At 35.2% G+C, this 17,882-nt stretch overlaps 1 protein-coding gene across 9 annotated transcripts in view; it reads right to left on the bottom strand.

The window, feature by feature from the left end:
• The window catches only part of ERBB4 (erb-b2 receptor tyrosine kinase 4), a 1,195,692-nt gene that overhangs the window by 335,855 nt on the left and 841,955 nt on the right, over positions 1-17,882 (bottom strand). For all 9 annotated transcript variants that reach the window (XM_058300185.2, XM_058300187.2, XM_058300190.2 and 6 more), the window contains exons 6-9: positions 7,876-7,994; positions 5,101-5,242; positions 1,808-1,921; positions 418-544 (exon numbers count right to left, since the gene is read on the bottom strand). In XM_058300185.2, coding sequence (XP_058156168.1) covers positions 418-544; positions 1,808-1,921; positions 5,101-5,242; positions 7,876-7,994 — 502 coding nt within the window. The remainder of the gene's footprint in view (positions 1-417; positions 545-1,807; positions 1,922-5,100; positions 5,243-7,875; positions 7,995-17,882) is intronic.

The following is a 17,882-nucleotide window of genomic DNA, read 5'->3' as shown; positions in this document are numbered from 1 at the left end:
GACTTTCTTTCTTGTGGAATTATTTTTTAAGGAATATTTATTTATGCTGTCTTGAACTAATCAGTTGAGAATTTGAAGAAAAATCCCCATCTCAACCATTGCTTCTCTAACTATATCTAAATATGAGCTTGCTAAAAATTATGGAATTGTGGAGAATGCTCTGTAAATATATTTCAGCTTACACATATTTTAGTTTAAATGCAAATTTATATTTTTAAGCATTAAGCAATGATCAAACTTGAAATTTGGATGAATTCCAGATTTACTAGCACTGCTGGTTAAACCTGATGCTTGCTTATATTGGAGAAGAGCAGTAAATGAAGTGATAAACTATTCGGGGTCAGGAGGAATCAAACAGACAAAGCTAAAACATTCTTAAGCTTGTAAAGTAATTTTGTACAAAACTTTAATACTGACCCATGAATACCCGTGACAAGGAAGATCAAATTCCCATTGATCTTGGTACAGTTTATGAATTTGTCGATGTTACTGGAATCCACAGTCTGAGCTGACATCAGAGACCCTGTGCCAATGCCATCGCAAGCTGGAGAAAGAAGACTCATAGTCAAGGGACTTTAAACTTTTTTTTTTTTGGTAAATAAATCATTGTACTTTCATTATAAAATGAATGTATTTCTTTTATTTGAAATTATTCATTTATTTAACATTCACTAATGCACCTGCTTTAAGATACTGTCCCTGCATTATAGTCTAGTGACCATGAATCATTGTAAGAATATTTTACAGCAAAACCCAGTATACCCACCACATATAAATAACTAAAACAAAATTTCATCAATCAATACTTCTGCTTATTATGTAAAATTATTTTCTAATACATTCTATAATATTTAATATTTTAAAAATCGTAGTCATTTTACTAAAATAATAACATGACCCACTAATGGTATGCAACATGAACTTATAAAAATGCTGATATGTATTATGCAAAGAGTTCTAATAATGTGACTTTTTATAGACTTAAGAGCCACTTAAATAATTATTCTTAAAATGAGTATAACGTATGCTTTCTGAAGGTTCTACTGAAATATAAATATATAATATTTATATACATATACATTATATGTAGTGTAGAGGTGAATCTAAGCATTGCTCTTTTCTAATGCACTTTTTGATACTTTAGAAAGATTACTCATTTTCAGAAAATTTGGACTGTACTTTGGTCCTGCTTGATTTAAGTTTCATTCTGGTGACTAATCTGAGTACCTAGCTGGAAGGGATTTCTTCCCCTCATAAAATGTGAATTTCATAGAATGGATTATCTATTAACATTTAACACTTATGGAAAACTTCCCCATCATTTCATATGGATGTTATCTGTCAAAATATTTTTTAAGACCTGGAGAGTAAAATGTCACCTTGTATGTCTCTTTGTATCCCTTTGCATGCTTAGCAGGGCACTTTGCATACAGTGGCAAGCAACTAATATATGTTCCTGATCTAAACTAACCAAGTGAAACCTAATTTGTGTATAGTATCTAAGATTTGCTGCATACACAATAAAATGCAACTTTACTTTTAAGCTCCCATTATAACTCTGAGTTTTGTCTGGCTCAATTTAGAAGCTATATTCAAAACCAAGAATACACACCATCGCCTATCATGGTACTTGATATCTTGGGGTATTATCTGAAGTTATAGAAAAGTATATGTTGAAAGGTTTGGTTGTGGGAATGAGAGTACTCTAAGAGGTTTGCTTGGGTCATCCTTTTAAAAAGTGAATGAAAAGCTTTGATCTCACTGAAAAAGCTTTGTTCTTACTGAAATAATAAGAGCTATCACTTACCTTTTGGACAAATATCAGTGCAAGGTTTACACATTTTAATCCCATTTTCTTCCACTTCCATCTTGGAACTAGGGCAGGCACGCACACAAGAACTGGAATCTACCACAAAGTTATCTGTGTAGAAAAGTTAAACAATAATGTTAAAGTTCAGCAAACCAAGAAATTTTAGGGGTTCAAGATGATTAGCATCAGTTGTAGTGCATATGTCTCTTCCCCTAAAATAATTCTATCTAAATATCTTGGTGCTTACCATATAATAATATATGTTAGATGTTTGTAAACTTAATTCTCGACCTGAAATAGCATCTCTGAACATCCACATTCAAATCTGAGGGCAGTGTGTATTAGCAACAGCTCGTACTTGCTTGGCTACTCCTTCACTCCCTGAATTGCCCCCAAGATAGTGAATTTATCTTAGTCTTAGGAAACTACATGAAATTTAGTTTGTGTTTTTCAATAGTCCCACTTCATTTCATGTCATGATGCAAGTTTACAGTCTAAAAATACTTCAAGTTACATGAAGCACAAATGAAGCTTAAGTTAAACTACCATGGATCAAGAAAGTACACATCATATTTAGGAGGAATGCTTAAGATGCATTATCTCTTTCGAAGGCGACCCACAGGAACTTTCCTCATATTTTTCCATGAGGAAACAAAATGAAATTTGAAATGACAGTACTTTAGGAAAGTTATACTAAATGGACCAAGAACATCTTATTAACTGCTACATATATAAAATGTTTAAGAGTTCAGTGATCTGGGATATGCCAGGGCATCCCTTCTTAAACAAAGGTCAGATTATTGCATATAGAACCTCCCACAAGGAAAGATGAAACACAACACCTGCTAGGCCACTTTGGATTCTGGAGGCAGCATATTCCATGCCTGGTCCAATATGCCCTGATACTGAAGACTTCCAGCTTGGAGGGTGGCCCAGATCAGGAAAGGATCTGGCATAGATCCAGACTGTTGTGCAAACAGGCCTGCTACTCAGGCCATATAAACATGCAACCCAAACAGCTCTATGGCATTGGAAGTAACTACGGTGGCAAAATGTGCCATGTGGAATTATGGTAAGTCACCACAGGAAAATCACAACAGTGACCTCTAGGATTCTAGAGCTAAGCTATGCCATCTACAACACAGAATGGTACACCATTGAACAGCTTTTGATTTACTTCTGGGTCCTGGTAAATATGAAGAACTTAACTACAGGTCATCAGTTGTCTGTGTACCCAGAACTGCCCATCAAGAACAGGTTCTGTCAAAACCATGAAGTAATAATATTGAGCAGATCCCCCTGCAGGCCATGGTAGGAGGGAAGCAGCACAACTGTGACTGGATATGAGCAAGGGCATTGGCACAAGTAAACTGCATAAGCAGGTGAACCAGATTCCTTTATTATTCACCTATGGCTGCATGGAGGCAGAGAGAGTGCACTTAGGACAAGCTAAAAGAAAAAGACAAATGCTAAGCTTGGAAAGTGGGTGCAAGCTGAAAATGATGGTGGCTGTCTTGTGGCCTCACTCAAGTGTAGACTTGAATGACTGTGGCAAGGGAAAATCCTACCAAAGGGTATAGATCTGGGTAGTGCTCCTGGTCATTCATTTTGTGGAAAGAGAAGTGTCCTGAGATTAGAAAATACATATAAAGATATATTTCTTGAAACAATATATATAATATTTATAAATATAAATATGTGCTGACCTGACCTGCCTTGGCCTGGAAGAAGATTGAAAAATCTGAGGATTTTAAAGGGAGTCTGGGGTAGAGGGATGTGTGAAAATCCATGGGAGTAGGCACAGAGTGTGGTGATCTTTGTATTTCAAGTTATCATCTACCAGAGAGATTCCGCTATGAAAAAGGCACTTTATTGAAATGTACCACTGTTTAAAACTGCTTCCTTGCCTTTCTCCACAGATACTGCTTCTAAGAACACTTCCTGATTATCTAATCTGTCTCAGGAGAATCAATCTGCAACAGGTGCATATACTATGTATTAAATAACTACCTTTCTGCAAGTAAGATCTTGAGCAATACCCCATAATTAAATGCCTTCACATTTCTGAAGCAATTTATGCCAAATGGAATACATAAATATTATAAACAGTCTTATATTAGGTCAGCTCAGGTTTTGCACCCAAATGATTTTCAAAACTGTTTGGTATTTCAAGTTTTTGGATTTCAATTCTGATACAGGGACCAGTATTTAAGAGCTAGATGTCCTTATCTTCTCAAACCATCTCCAGGTTGGGCAAACCATGCTTTGGGGGCAAGACCCAACAGAAATGTGATACACACACACACACACACACACACATACATACATACACACACACACACATAGAAATTGTGTGGAACAATTACTTTTAACCAATATACAGAAATGTATAATAACGATTACAATTATGTTTCCAAACACTTTTTTAATACTAATCCTCTGATGCTTATTTCCTATTCCTCTAATCCTTACAATAACTCTTGGAAAGAAAAATAAGGAAATAGGAAACTCAATGTCTTACTTAAAATCATATAAATAATGAAGTGAGCAACTTAAGAACTCACAGCCACTCTAATCTCACATTCCTTACACTTCCTACTGCATCACATGTACAAAGTGAGGAAAGCCACAATATCTGTATGCAGTACCCTTATTTTAAATTATTATGTGGACAAATTTGATTTTTTTCATCCTTTACAATCTGTAAAACATCAAGAAAATGTCCTATAGTTAATCAAAATATATTAATTGACTCAAGGAAATATCAGCCCATATTTTATACTGAATCCATAATGAAAGGTAAGCAGATCCCTTTAGGTCCACTAGGTGAGGTACCACTTAACATACTCTCTATATCTTTTGTTATTGTTTAAGTTTAGATTTGATGTTAAAATTACAATGTGACACATTAAAGAACAAGCAGGTAATCATAAATAATTTTAGGTAAAAATTCATTCTTATTAGGAGGTCCCATTCATTATATAGCTTCCTGTCTCTTAATAACTTTTTTTTTTAGAAGCAGCATGTTTGCAGAAAAATTGAGCTATAGCAAGGATAACAAGAGATTAAGACTCAACAGTGCTGCACCCTAACCGCAAATATGCCATTCTTTATTATGAAACTTTAGGCCAATCACTTTAATTTTTTGAGTTTCTTTATCTGTGAAATGGGAGCAATAGCACACACAACCAAAATTGTTACAAGTTACAAATTGAAATGAGTTTACATGAAATTCATTTGTTTTTAAATGTTGATCTAATTAATTTGACTATTCTTATTCTGTTACTTACGTGGGCATTTCTTGACACAGAAGGCTCCATATGTGTACTTTGCATTGAAGTTGTGCTCCAACTGAAAGGTGGTGGGGTTGTAGACAAAAGTTTGGGGACACTGAGTCACACATGCTCCACTGTCATTGAAATTCATGCAGGCCTACAATATAACAAATATTACTTTCATTTAAAAATAACCTCCATAATACTTCTTAAAGAACATATCTGCACAGTTTTGTGAGGAAATGTATTCTTTGCTGGATTAACCCTTTCCTCTTAGAATATATCAATTTCATATGTACTGCAAAATTTTATAATTTGAGTCACTTATTTTTTAAATACAAATTTGTTTGGACCTCCACAACTTTACAAACTCTTTTTTAAATATCAGTAAACATACCTTTTATGGTTACTAGTATTCTAACTGTTGCTAGTATTCTAATTGCTTAGTAGCTATCTAAAATTTCTAAACTGAGAATTGGTTTAAATAAAGTTAGCTAAGAAAGAATTATTTAAGCTCACACCTATTCAAAGCATTTGTGACTCTGGCACTAACATTATTAGAATCTGGCACTGACAACTAAACCCACAACCCTACACACTAGACTTTCTTTTGAGGTGGCATTTGGAGAGTTCAGTGTCTTAAGTTACATGTTAAATGTAATCATTATCATTATACCATGAAGAAACACTATGGTGACAATTTAAACTTCACTTGAAAAGGCCCTGGAGAGTGACTAGTCAATATAAAGTTACATAATACAAAAATGTAAAGAGGTAGCCATGGTTGCCAGTACGTAAATAATATGATATCATTTCTTGCATGGTCTTTTTCATAACGCCACACTATGCAATAAAAACCACCAAATTAAAGTAAGATAGTTCATTTCTACTGACATATATTCATACCGAGATATCAATCTGTTACTATTTTCAAATTAAGAAAAACTGAAAACAAAATTACCCCCCTGAGAATTAGGCATTTGATAAGAAAATAGTACATATGTATATATATATAAACGTCTGATTAACAAAAGGAATAAATGATACCTTGGAATGCAAGCTAATGTGAACTGCAGTTATGTTTCACATTTTATCATAAATTGTATGTATGGTTATTAATAAACATTAATTTATTCTGTTTCCTCAAAACATTTGCTTCATCAATTGTTGTTTTAGCAAGTACTTTATCACAAACATGACAGTTCCCTGATGATGGTCTACTAGATACATAATCAGAATGAGATTCACTGATGATACTTTATTCACTAAGATGACACTTTTCAAGAAGACTCTATTAAAAACCAATCTAGAAAACTTAGTAAGTTTTAATTTATGAGTATAAAACCTCATGTGTTCCCATAATTGCTTTACTATCATACTTTATGCAGTATTGTACATACATTGCTTGGGAACAAAGAAACATAAGCTGGAGGAATAAGACACGTTTACCTTCCAGACAGTATACAAAAATTATGTAACTTCCAACATTGCCTTGATCTAATACTCTTGAACATTCTGTATCAAAAGCCAAAGTGGAATCACTGGACCATTGCATGAAATAATGGAATGAGTTTTCTTGAAGCTCACTGAACCCTCTGCTTATGGTGATAATAGAACCATGAGAAAAATGCAGTAAAAAAACAAGTGAATTGTTTTTTTGTTGTTGTTGTTATTTTTGGTATTTTGTTGTGGTTGTTGTTAGTGCTTTGGAACTGTGAATACAACAAAAACCTGCAGTGTTCTACTATTCCTCAAAATCAACTGTTAATCCCATGTATGGAAATACACAAGAATAAGGCTCTCAGTTCAAGATCTAATGAATATCTTCCTTAAATATTTAACATTGTAATTTCTTCCTTCCTCAGCCCTACTTGCTTCTGTAACACATATTTTTGTATCACTTTAGAATTAGGGTAGAAAAACTAAGCTGTTTATGTCATTAAGGAAATTAAGATGTTACTATTTATAACACACTAACTGAATTTTTATTCAGCTTGTTTCAGGAATTGTGTCAATTAGAAAACAAAAGAAGAATGTTCAAATCTAAGCATATTTGTCTCACTCGATATCTGAGAGGAGGAAAAGCAAAAATAAATTCCGGAGCTGCTTTTTAACAATAAAAAACAATTCCTTATTTTTATGATTTTTAACTTAAAAGTAGACTAAATTATTGTTCTGTGTGTATGAAATTGGGTTAACTATGTATGACTCATGGAATTTACTTCATGTATACAAAATAATATAAAGAACTGTATCAATGATATCAATATGTAATTTAACAGTATTCCCACCAAGCTATCCATGTTAATTTTAAACAAGTGTCCTTTTCTGAAATAAAAATCTCAGAGATTAGCATATAAATTGCTTTAGATGTGCATTTGTAAATCTTATAAATTTTGAATAAGTAACATAAGTTTGTAAACAATATAAACTGGAAAAATACTTAAATTCATAAATTCATTTGCAATAAACTTGAAATTTGTATTCAAGAAATAAAATGCAAGTACCCCTACAGAAGGACTCAACAACACAATATAGACAAATAATCATTGCAAATTTTGGAAAGGATGTTATTGTTATTTTAAAGATACCTCAATATGTTCTTTGAGTTCTCTAATTAATCTTATTTTTAACATAAATTATATCAGAATATATAATTCATTTAATGGAACAGAATAATCCTAATTAATCAATAGCTATATTATAATAAGATAATAGAGTCAATGTGCCTAGGTCAAACAAGGAGCGGAGAGAGGAAAGTAGATTAAAAGGGAGGACTCCCAAACATACAAAGCAGTCAGTGTCCTTAGGTCCGGAGCAGCCTCCTGCACATTCTCGATGGCAGCAGTCACTGACGTAGGGTCCGTAGCACCTGCCATCACATTGTTCTGCACACACCGTCCTTGTCACTGCAGAAGACAGATATGGAGCTTCATTAAAAAGAGCCACCAAGAGAAACTTCTAAGGTAATTTGGAGTAGCTGAGAAAAGCTGCAATTGACTGCATTCACCATTTGCTCAATTCAGCAAACATTTACTGAATGAAGGCTGCAACTAGATCAAAATTTCCATAAACATCTTCAACATTTATATTTTGTTATAAACAATTTGTTACTTGGTATATTCTTTCTTTTTACAGAAAATATTTACAGTGCTTTACAAAAATCATACACCACAATAAGATAGAATCAAATGTGAAATAAATGAATAGAATATTTAGTCATTTTGAGAAAGATGGATTCCCATTTTGATACCACACAATGTACAATATAGAATATAAGTCACTTTCCCATGTCCACTACCAAATATATTTCTCTTCTTTATTCCCTTATCTCATTTAATATACACAATATCCATCCAAGAACTCAGCTAAAATTTGAGATGTTCTTTCAATTTCTCCTTCCTCTTCTCTATCACTTCTCATACCTAAACAATTACCAAGTACTAGCAATTCTGTTTCCTAAATATTTCTCATTACTGCATCTTCTCTACCTCACCGTTGTTCAGAACTTATCTCTAAGTTATTATAATAGTCTTCTAAACCTTTCCTCAGATCACATCACTTCCTTCCAATTAATTCTCCACACTACTCTAAAAGCAATGTCTTGAGACTACAAGCCCTTACTTACAAATGAGTGTTGACTTTCAATATGAAACTTACTTGCCATTCCTGTACTAAAAGATTAAATCCTAGCAAGGCATAAAAATCTTCAATAAATTGACTATCACCTCTATTTCTATTTGAGTCTCTTCCCACTTCATCGCACTTCTCACCCAAAGACACCATTTGCCGTATCTTGTATAAGATGCAGTTGTGAGTCTCACTGCCTTTTCACAAGGCATTCTACTGAGTTAAAAGTTCTTCCTGTCTTCTCAGCCTAGTAAATACTCATCCATAAGACCCTGTTCAGCTGCCATCTTCTCTCTGAAACTTTTTCAGACTCATTCCCAGCCTGGGTTAGTCACCTTGCTTCTGAACAAACAGATAATAAAGTTAATACAGCAGTCTATGCAGTCTGAAGGTCTGGGTTCAAATCCAAACTCTATCCTTGTGTTATGCGCAAGCTATTTAACCACTCTGCTTTTTACCTAAAGGGCCAATTTATAATTAGTATCTTTCTAATAGTATTGAAAATAAAGAGAGCTATAGGTATAACATTTTCAGCAAAGATTAGATAGAATTAGTACATTTATATTGCATTGTATTTATTTTCCCATGTTTTCCCCCACTAATCTATTAGAGAGTTTACTGAAGTTTATTGTTTTAATGAAATTTTTATTTCATTAAATAAAAATTCATTTAGTATAGTATTTGGCATTTAATAGGTGATAAACAAGTATCCCTTCCATGAGAATAGTGAGTCACATTATTCCTAACTCAATGAAAGGATCTGTTGAGTACTTAATGCTGTTATCAGAGAGGGGGAAAAATGCAGAGAGTTAAAGAGCTATGGCACCAAAAAATGTAAATAGATATATTAAAATGCCAACAAATAGAATATTATCAAAGTGCAAATAACTTTGGACTATTGTTAGTATCTATTATACATTTAAAATCTCCTCAAATTCTGCCAATGATTATTTCATGATCCCATGATATTTTCACTTGGATCCTTTTCCACTGTAAATGATCATGATATTAATAAAATGTATAATGTAGAAATATGAACTATGTCCTTCCATTGGACATGACCATATTATAATTTATGTAGTATATTCAATACAAATATCAAATAGAATTTAAATTAAAATGGTACCCAGACTCACACTCTGTCTTATTTATATTTTATAAAAATAAAATCATATGGGGAGGAGTGGGGCAAGATGGTGACTGAGTAAGGTGCTTCCAAGAGTCAACTCATCCTACTGGGCAATTAGTAATCACCCAGAGCTATCTAAAGTACCTGTTTGGGGGGCCCAGGAGATCAAAAGAACATCCTGCAACATCCTTGAAAGAATGGAAGAAGGAGACTTCATTTGCAAAGAAGTTGCATGAGTAGAGCATTCCATGCTGCAGAAGCCGATGCTCAGCCAGTGATCATCCTCCACTGGTGGCCGAAGCCACCTCTGGAGCTATTCCATGACTGGAGATGAAAGTTCCATTTCCCAGAAATGGGGGAGGAAGAGATGATAGGACACCGAATTCAGCTACTGAGGAGTAAATTCAGCTGGCTAAAGTATAACCTAAGAACAGCTAAAGTTTTAATCTGTCCAAGTTGGAAAGAGGTTGGTAGTTGCCATTTCAACTCTGCCCCTGGCATGAGGGGAAGTAGGGCGGATTGAAAATCACAATGACAGTAGGCACAGGCTTCTTTCCACTCAGAATAGATTGCAGCTCTAACCGCAGCCCCAGGCCCACCTCTGGCAGGGAGGAAGCTGGAAGAACCTGTACCAGGCTCTCCAGACAATGGCAGGCACTTCTGGCTTACACAGACTGAACTGTTGGGTGCCTGTGGTTCCATCTCCACTCCCTAAAGGGCAGAAAGGACAGTATACACCCTCAGCCTCTCAAGGCAGCAACAGGTGTATTTGGCCCACAAAGATTAGATAGCTGAACACTCCTGAGGGTCCATTCCATTTCCTGGAAGGGGGGAAAGGGGGCTGGTGCTGTGTCAGTCTACCTGGGCAACTGCTGTCATTTTGGACCTATATGGCATAGATTATTATCCACATTTGCAGCTCCATCCCTGCCCCAGGCAGGGGAGGATGGGGCATGAAGCTTTATCAGTTCTCTCCAGGGAACTACAGACAGTTTTGCCTGCGTAACTTGGATTATTACACACAGATGTGGATCCTTCCCTACCCCTGGTAAAGGAGAAAGGTGGAAGAAATTTCATCTGTCCCTGGGGCAGACAGCTTCAGGCTTCACAGATTACAGCAGCAACAACATCCTCAGCTTCTACTACAAAACCAGTGTGGGAGAAAGGGCAAGAAAACTCTAAACAAAAGAGAGAAGCCATACCCAGAATAAATACATACAGTAAGCCAGAGGGCAAAAACACCAACAAAAAATTACATTCCTTACTAAGAATCAGAAAGATATATCACAGCCAAAGGAACAAGATAAGCCTCCACATGACAAAAAAGAGTTGAGACAACTAATCATAGATGTTCAAACATAACTCCTTAATAAATGTAATGAGATTGCTAAACAGATTAAGGATATTAAGAAGATACTGAGTGAGCAAAAAGAAGAATTTGAAGGCATACACAAAAAAATAGGTCTTAGGGGAATGATGGGCACAATACATGAAATTTAAAATACACTTCTGAGGGGATTGTGTGAGCATGGCATTGGATTAGGCAGATAAAGCTCAGCTCTCACAAAAACAATGGAGGAAGAGCCAAAAACTGCCCCTGGGAACTGCTTTAGGGATCAGCAGACCAGGACAGTGCTTCACAACACCCAGGAGGGTGAGGGAAACAGATACAAAGAAGCTGAAACAACAAACTGTGAGTTACTAAACCTCCTGGTCACAGGGAAGGGCTCCAGTCCCCCAATCCCAAGATTTTCAGAGAGGATAAAACTGCTGGCTCATTGCAGCTGACTGAGAGGACAGCAGAAGTCTTCCCCTCTGCCAGCTGTTACAAGGAAAAGGGAGTTGAAGTTGGGTGACTTTTCTTTAGTGAATTCAGCCAGAAGAACCCACTTTGAATCTCAGCTCTGGCCAGAAAAGAACAAAGGAAAACCAAGAGAGATTTACCTCTGTGGAAAGGTACACCAACAAGCGCCATCTGTTGGCTGATCTGGAAGTTACATGGATGAAAACAGCTTTTAGAGCTCTCTTTACCCCACATGTGGGAAAAGGTCTGCACACACCAATATTGAATCCCTGGCATGATTTTGGTAACTTAAGCTGGGCAATTTTAAAGACTTAGGGAAGTGCAACCAAATATCAAAGAGTTGTGAAAAAATGATAACAATAGGCAAGAGAGAATAATTGGCCATCAGAGTAAATTCATTAATATATCAGGTGGCCTAGACATCAGCAAAAAATTACAAGCCATAGTATGAAACAGGAAGAGATGGCCCAGCCAAAGGAACAAACCAAATATCCTGAAGAGATTCAGGATTTAAGACAATTAATCAATGATGATCACACAACAATCTCAAATGACTTCAAAGAATTGAAAGAATATGTGACTAAAAAGGTAAAGGATATTAAAAATCACTGGGTGACAATAAAGAACAATTTGAAATACTGCAAAGAAAAGTAACAGACCTTATTAGAATGAAAAACAGAATGGATGAGATTAAAAATACATTAAAGGGGTGTAGGGGTATATGGGGACCTCTTACATTTTTTGAATGTAATATTTTCAAAAAATAAAAAGAAAAATAGGGGAAACGGACTTTGGCCCAGTGGTTAGGGCATCTGTCTACCACATGGGAGGTCCGCGGTTAAAGCCCCGGGCCTCCTTGACCCGTGTGGAGCTGGCCCGTGTGCTGTGCTGATGCGCGCAAGGAGTGCCTGTGCTACACAGGGGTGTCCCCCGCGTAGGGGAGCCCACGCGCAAGGAGTGCACCCGTAAGGAGAGCCACCCAGTGCGAAGGAGGGAGCAGCCTGCCAAGGAATGGCGCCGCCCACACTTCCCGTGCCGCTGACGACAACAGAAGCGGACAAAGAAACAAGACGCAGCAAAAAAACACAGAAAACAGACAACCGGGGGAGGGGAGGGGAGGGGAATTAAATAAATAAAAATAAATCTTTAAAAAAAAAAAAGAAAAATATATTAGAGGCACATAAGAGGTGAATTGAATTGCTTGAAGACAGAATTAGTGATTCTGAAGACAGTGCATCTGAACTAGAAAAGACAGAAGAACAAAAAAGAGAAGAGAATGGAAAAATGGAACAGAGTCTCAGGGAATTGCATAACAACATGAAATGCAAAAACATAAGCATTTTCATGTCCTTGAAGGAAAAGAAAAGGGAAAAGGGGCAAGAAGAATATTTGAGGAAATAATGACAAAAAACTTCCCTACCCTTATGAAAGACACAAATATCAATATCCAAGAAGGAAAGCACCCCCAAAACAGACTAAACACAAATAGACCTACCCCAAGAAACCTACTATTCAGAATGGTAAATATCAGAGATAAAAAGATTTTGAAAGCAGCACAAGAAAAGCAAAGCATCACATACAAGGAAAACCTTATGAGATTAAGTGCCAATATCTCATCAGAAACAATGGAGGAGAAAAGAAAGTGGTAAGATGTATTTAAGATACTGAAAGAGGAAAATTTCCAGCCAAGACTTCTGTATCTGGCAAAGCTATCCTTCATAAATGAAGGGAAGTTCAAAGACAAACAAAAACTGATAGAATATGTTACCAAAAGACCAGAATTACAAGAGATACTAAAGGAAGTCTTGCATCCTGAAAGGAAAAAAGCAAAAGTAAGAAACTTGGAGAATGTAGAAATGAAGAATATTACAAAGGGTAAAAGATAGACTATAGTATGCTATGAAAACAGAAAGCAAAAAGTAAAAATGGATGAAGTAAGTAAATGCCTTTACAGCTACAACATTGAATGTTAAGGGCTTGACTCCCCAGTCAAAAGACACAGACTGATAGAATGGATTAAAAAATACCATGTTTTTATGTTGTCTAAAAGAGACTCACCTCAGATGTAAGGACGCAACCAGGATAAAAGAAAAGGTTGGAAAAAGATATTCCATGCCAATAGTAACCAAAAAAAGAGCTGGAGTAGCAATACTAATATCAGACAAAATAGATTTTAAATACAAAATTGTTGTAAGGGGTAAAGAATGTCATTATACATTAATAAAAGAGGCAATTCAACACAAAGAAATAATTATTCTAACTATTTATGCACCTAGCCTCAGTGCTGCAAGATATATTAGGTACCCACTGGCAAAGCTGAAGGGAGAAATAGATGTCGTTAAAATAATAGTTGGAGATTTCAATACACCACTCTCAGTATTGGACAGTACATCTGGACAGAGGATAAATAAACAAACAGAGAACTTGAATAACATGATAAATGAACTAGACTTAAGAGACATCTATAAAGCATTGCACCCCCCAAACAGCAGGGTACACATTCTTTTCAAGTGCTCATGGATTGTTCTCCAAGATACACCATATACTGGATCACAAGTCAGGTCTCAATAAATTTAAAAAATAATGAAATTACACAAAATACTTTCTCTGATCATAACAGAATGAAACTGGAAATCAATAATGAACAGAAAAAGGGAAAATTCAAAAACATATGAAGATTAAATAACAGACTCTTAATCAGTGGGTCAAAGAAGAAATTGCAAGAGAATGCAGCAAATATCTTGAGACAAATGAAATTGAGAACACAAAATATCAAAACCTATGTGACACTGCAAAGGCAGGGCTGGGAGGGAAATTTATAGCCCTCAACGCTTACATGAAAAAAAGAAGGAAGAGCTAAAATTGATGATCTAACTACATAAGTGGAAGACTAAATATTGTTAAGATGTTAATTCTACCCAAACTGATTTACAGATTCAATGCAATCCCAATAAATATCCCATAAGTCATTTTTGCAGAAATTGAAAAGCCAAAAATTAAATTTATTTGGAAGGGTAAGGGGTCCCGAATAGCAAAAAAATAAAATAAAATAAAATAAAATAAATAAGAAATCTGAAAAAAGCAGAATGAAGTTGGAGGACTCTCACTCATGACATTAAAGCAAAGTAATTAGCTACACTGGTAAAAATAGCATGGTACTGGCTTAAGGACAGATTGACCAATGCAGTGAATCAAGAACTCAGAAACTGACTCTCACATCTACAAGCAAGTGTTTTTTTTTGTTTTTTTTTTTTTTACAAATTTTTTAAGCCCTTCCAGCTGCACCAGAACAGTCTATTCAACAAATGGAGCTGGGAGAACTGGAGAGCCATATTCAAAAGAAAGAAGACCCCTACCTCACACCTTATACAAAAATTAGCTCAAAATATAACTATGACTTAAACATAAAAATAACAATTATAAAACTCCTAGAAGAAAATGTTGGAAGTCTTCAAGATCTTGGGGAAGGTGATAGTTTCTTAAACCTTATGCCCAAAGCACAAGCAACAACAACAAAAAAAAGATAAATGGGACCTCCTCAAAATTCACTTTTGTACCTTAAAGGAATTTGTCAAAAGGGTGAAAGGCAGACAACTCAATTGGAGAAAATATTTGGTAATCATATTTCTGATAAGGGTTCAATATCTATAATAAACATGAGATCATACAATTCAGAAACTCAACAGTAAAAAATACAAAATATCTGATTAAAAAATGGGCAAAAGATGAAAAGACAACTATCCAAAGAAAAAATAAAAATGGCAAAGAAACACATGAAAAAATGTTCAACATCACTAGCAATTAGGGAAATGCATATCAAAACTGCAAAGAGATATCATTTCATACCTATTGGATTGGCTGCTATTAAAAATTTTTTAAACTGTAAATGTTGGAGAGGATATGAAGAGATAGGAACACATATTCATGCAGGTGGGAATGTAGAATGGTACAATCATTGTGCAGGACTGTTTGGCAGTTCTTAAGGAAGTTGAATATAGACTTACCATGGGACCTGGCAATACCATTACTAGGCATATATCCAGAAGAACTGAGAGCAGTGACATGAACAGATATCTGCACACCAATGTTCTAGCAGTGTTATTCAGTGCAGTGGCAGGGATAGCCAAAACTTGGAAACAACCCAGGTGTCTGTCAACTGATGAATGGATATACAAATTGTGAAGTGTACACACAATGGAATATTATCTAGCAGTAAGAAGAAATGAAGCCATGAAACATATGACAATATGGATGAATCTGGAGGACATTATGTTTAATGAAGCAAGCCAGACACAAAAGGACAAGTACTGTATGACTGACCTGTTATGAACTAAATATGTTATGTGAAATATACATATATTATGTGAAATATGAATATGGGTAGAATTGCATATGTAAGACCATTTTTCTTTGAAGCCAAACAAGTGTAATTAATAGTGCAAAATGTTAATATCAGACAAAAAACACCCATTACACTAAGTGAAAAACCAGACAGAGTACTACATATTGTATTACTCCATTTATATAAAATGTAAATATAAATCAATTTATAAAAATAAAGGAGATTAGTGGTTATGTAGGTATAAGGAAGGATGCTAAGCAGTGTGGAGTCTTTCTTTTTGGCATAATGAAATCATTCTAAAATTTTTGAGATGAGGAATATACAACATTGCAATTATACTAAAAGCCATTGATTATACACTTTTATTTATACACTTTGGATAGAACAGCCAGAAAGAGAAGCCATGTACAGTGGGGGAAGCACAGAGAGACTGAGATGTGAGGAATTTCCTTGTTTGTTTGACCGTTTTTTGTTTATTATTATTATTGAAAAAATGAAAATGCTCCAGAAGTGATGGAAGTGATGAATGCACAACTACATGATTATAGGAAATACCACCCATTGCATGCTTTGAATGAATTGTATGCTTTATTAATATGTATCAATTGATCCGTTGTTTTTTTTTAAAGCAAAAAAAAAAAATACACTTCCTTTTTCACCAGGATATTAAGAAGACACTGGATGAGCACAAAAATTTTGAAGGCATACATAGAAAAATAGCAGATCTTATGGGAATGAAAGATACAATAAATGAAATTAAATATATACTTATTTTTTCACCTGGTTTTCACAGCATTGAAACAGCAACAGCATGATGGGACAGAAACACTACTTTGAGGCCATTCAGTGGAAGCTACAAGCCAGTTGCCTGGCCTGCTATCTCCTGTGATAAAGGCACTTTTGGAGAAACATCTCTATACTGCTTCCAGTTGCTGGTGCTGGATAACTCTTGAGTGTGTCTCAAATCCAAGCCCAGAATGATACCCCAAATACAGAAACTTCTTCATTGAGAAGCAAAAAAATTCAGTTTAAAAAAGTAAAAATTGTAAAAAAGTACAAAGACTCCAGAAGCATATTGTTGATTACTTGTAAAACATGCAACAGAACATTTGAGTGTCATGGTTAAAATAGAAACTTTCTGTCCTTTCTGAAGAACAGTTTTACCATTCTTACAATGAAACCCACCCCAAAGAGACCAGGGAAAAAGTATCTAAGTTCTTCAAACCTAAACCTTGATATGGCTGATTTCACAAGGCAAGAGTCCAGCATGGATCTGCAGAACTCTGACATCTGGACAGTTAGCACCAATTTGTTCTTCAAAGGATGTGAGCCAAGCAAAGAAAGAGTTCTCTTAACTAAAAATTTTACTTCGAAAGAATCTGAAAACAACGCAAAGATGGACTTAAGAAATTTCTTGCCTTCTCTGTGAAGGATGGATTTTGAAAATAAGAAATGTCTAATGTAAGTTCTGAAAATAAAGTTATAAAAAGAGAAAAGAAAACACTGGTGGCAGATTTGAGGAGGCAAAAGAAAGGTTCAGTGAGCTTGAAGACATGAAAGTGAACATACAAAAGAACATATGAAGAAACTAGTGGAAAAAATTTAACAGAGTTTTGGGGAACTACACGATGGCAAGAGATATGCAAACATATGTATCAGGGTGTCTCAGAAGGAGAAAAGAAGGGAAAAGGAGCAGAAGGAATATTTGAAGAAGTAATCCACAGATTTCCAAACTCTACTGAAGGACACAGATATCTGTGTCCAAGAAGTACAATGTACTCCCATCTGAATAAATCTGAATAGACCAACTCTAAGACACATCTTAATGTCAAACATCAAAGACAAAGAGAGAATTCAGAGAGAAGCAAGAGAAAATGATGCACAACATATAA

Source organism: Dasypus novemcinctus, chromosome 7 (assembly GCF_030445035.2).
Source record: "Dasypus novemcinctus isolate mDasNov1 chromosome 7, mDasNov1.1.hap2, whole genome shotgun sequence".
NCBI classification, from domain to species: Eukaryota; Metazoa; Chordata; class Mammalia; order Cingulata; family Dasypodidae; genus Dasypus; species Dasypus novemcinctus.
Note: the sequence above shows the minus strand (reverse complement) of the source record. Positions and strands in the feature narration are given on the sequence as shown.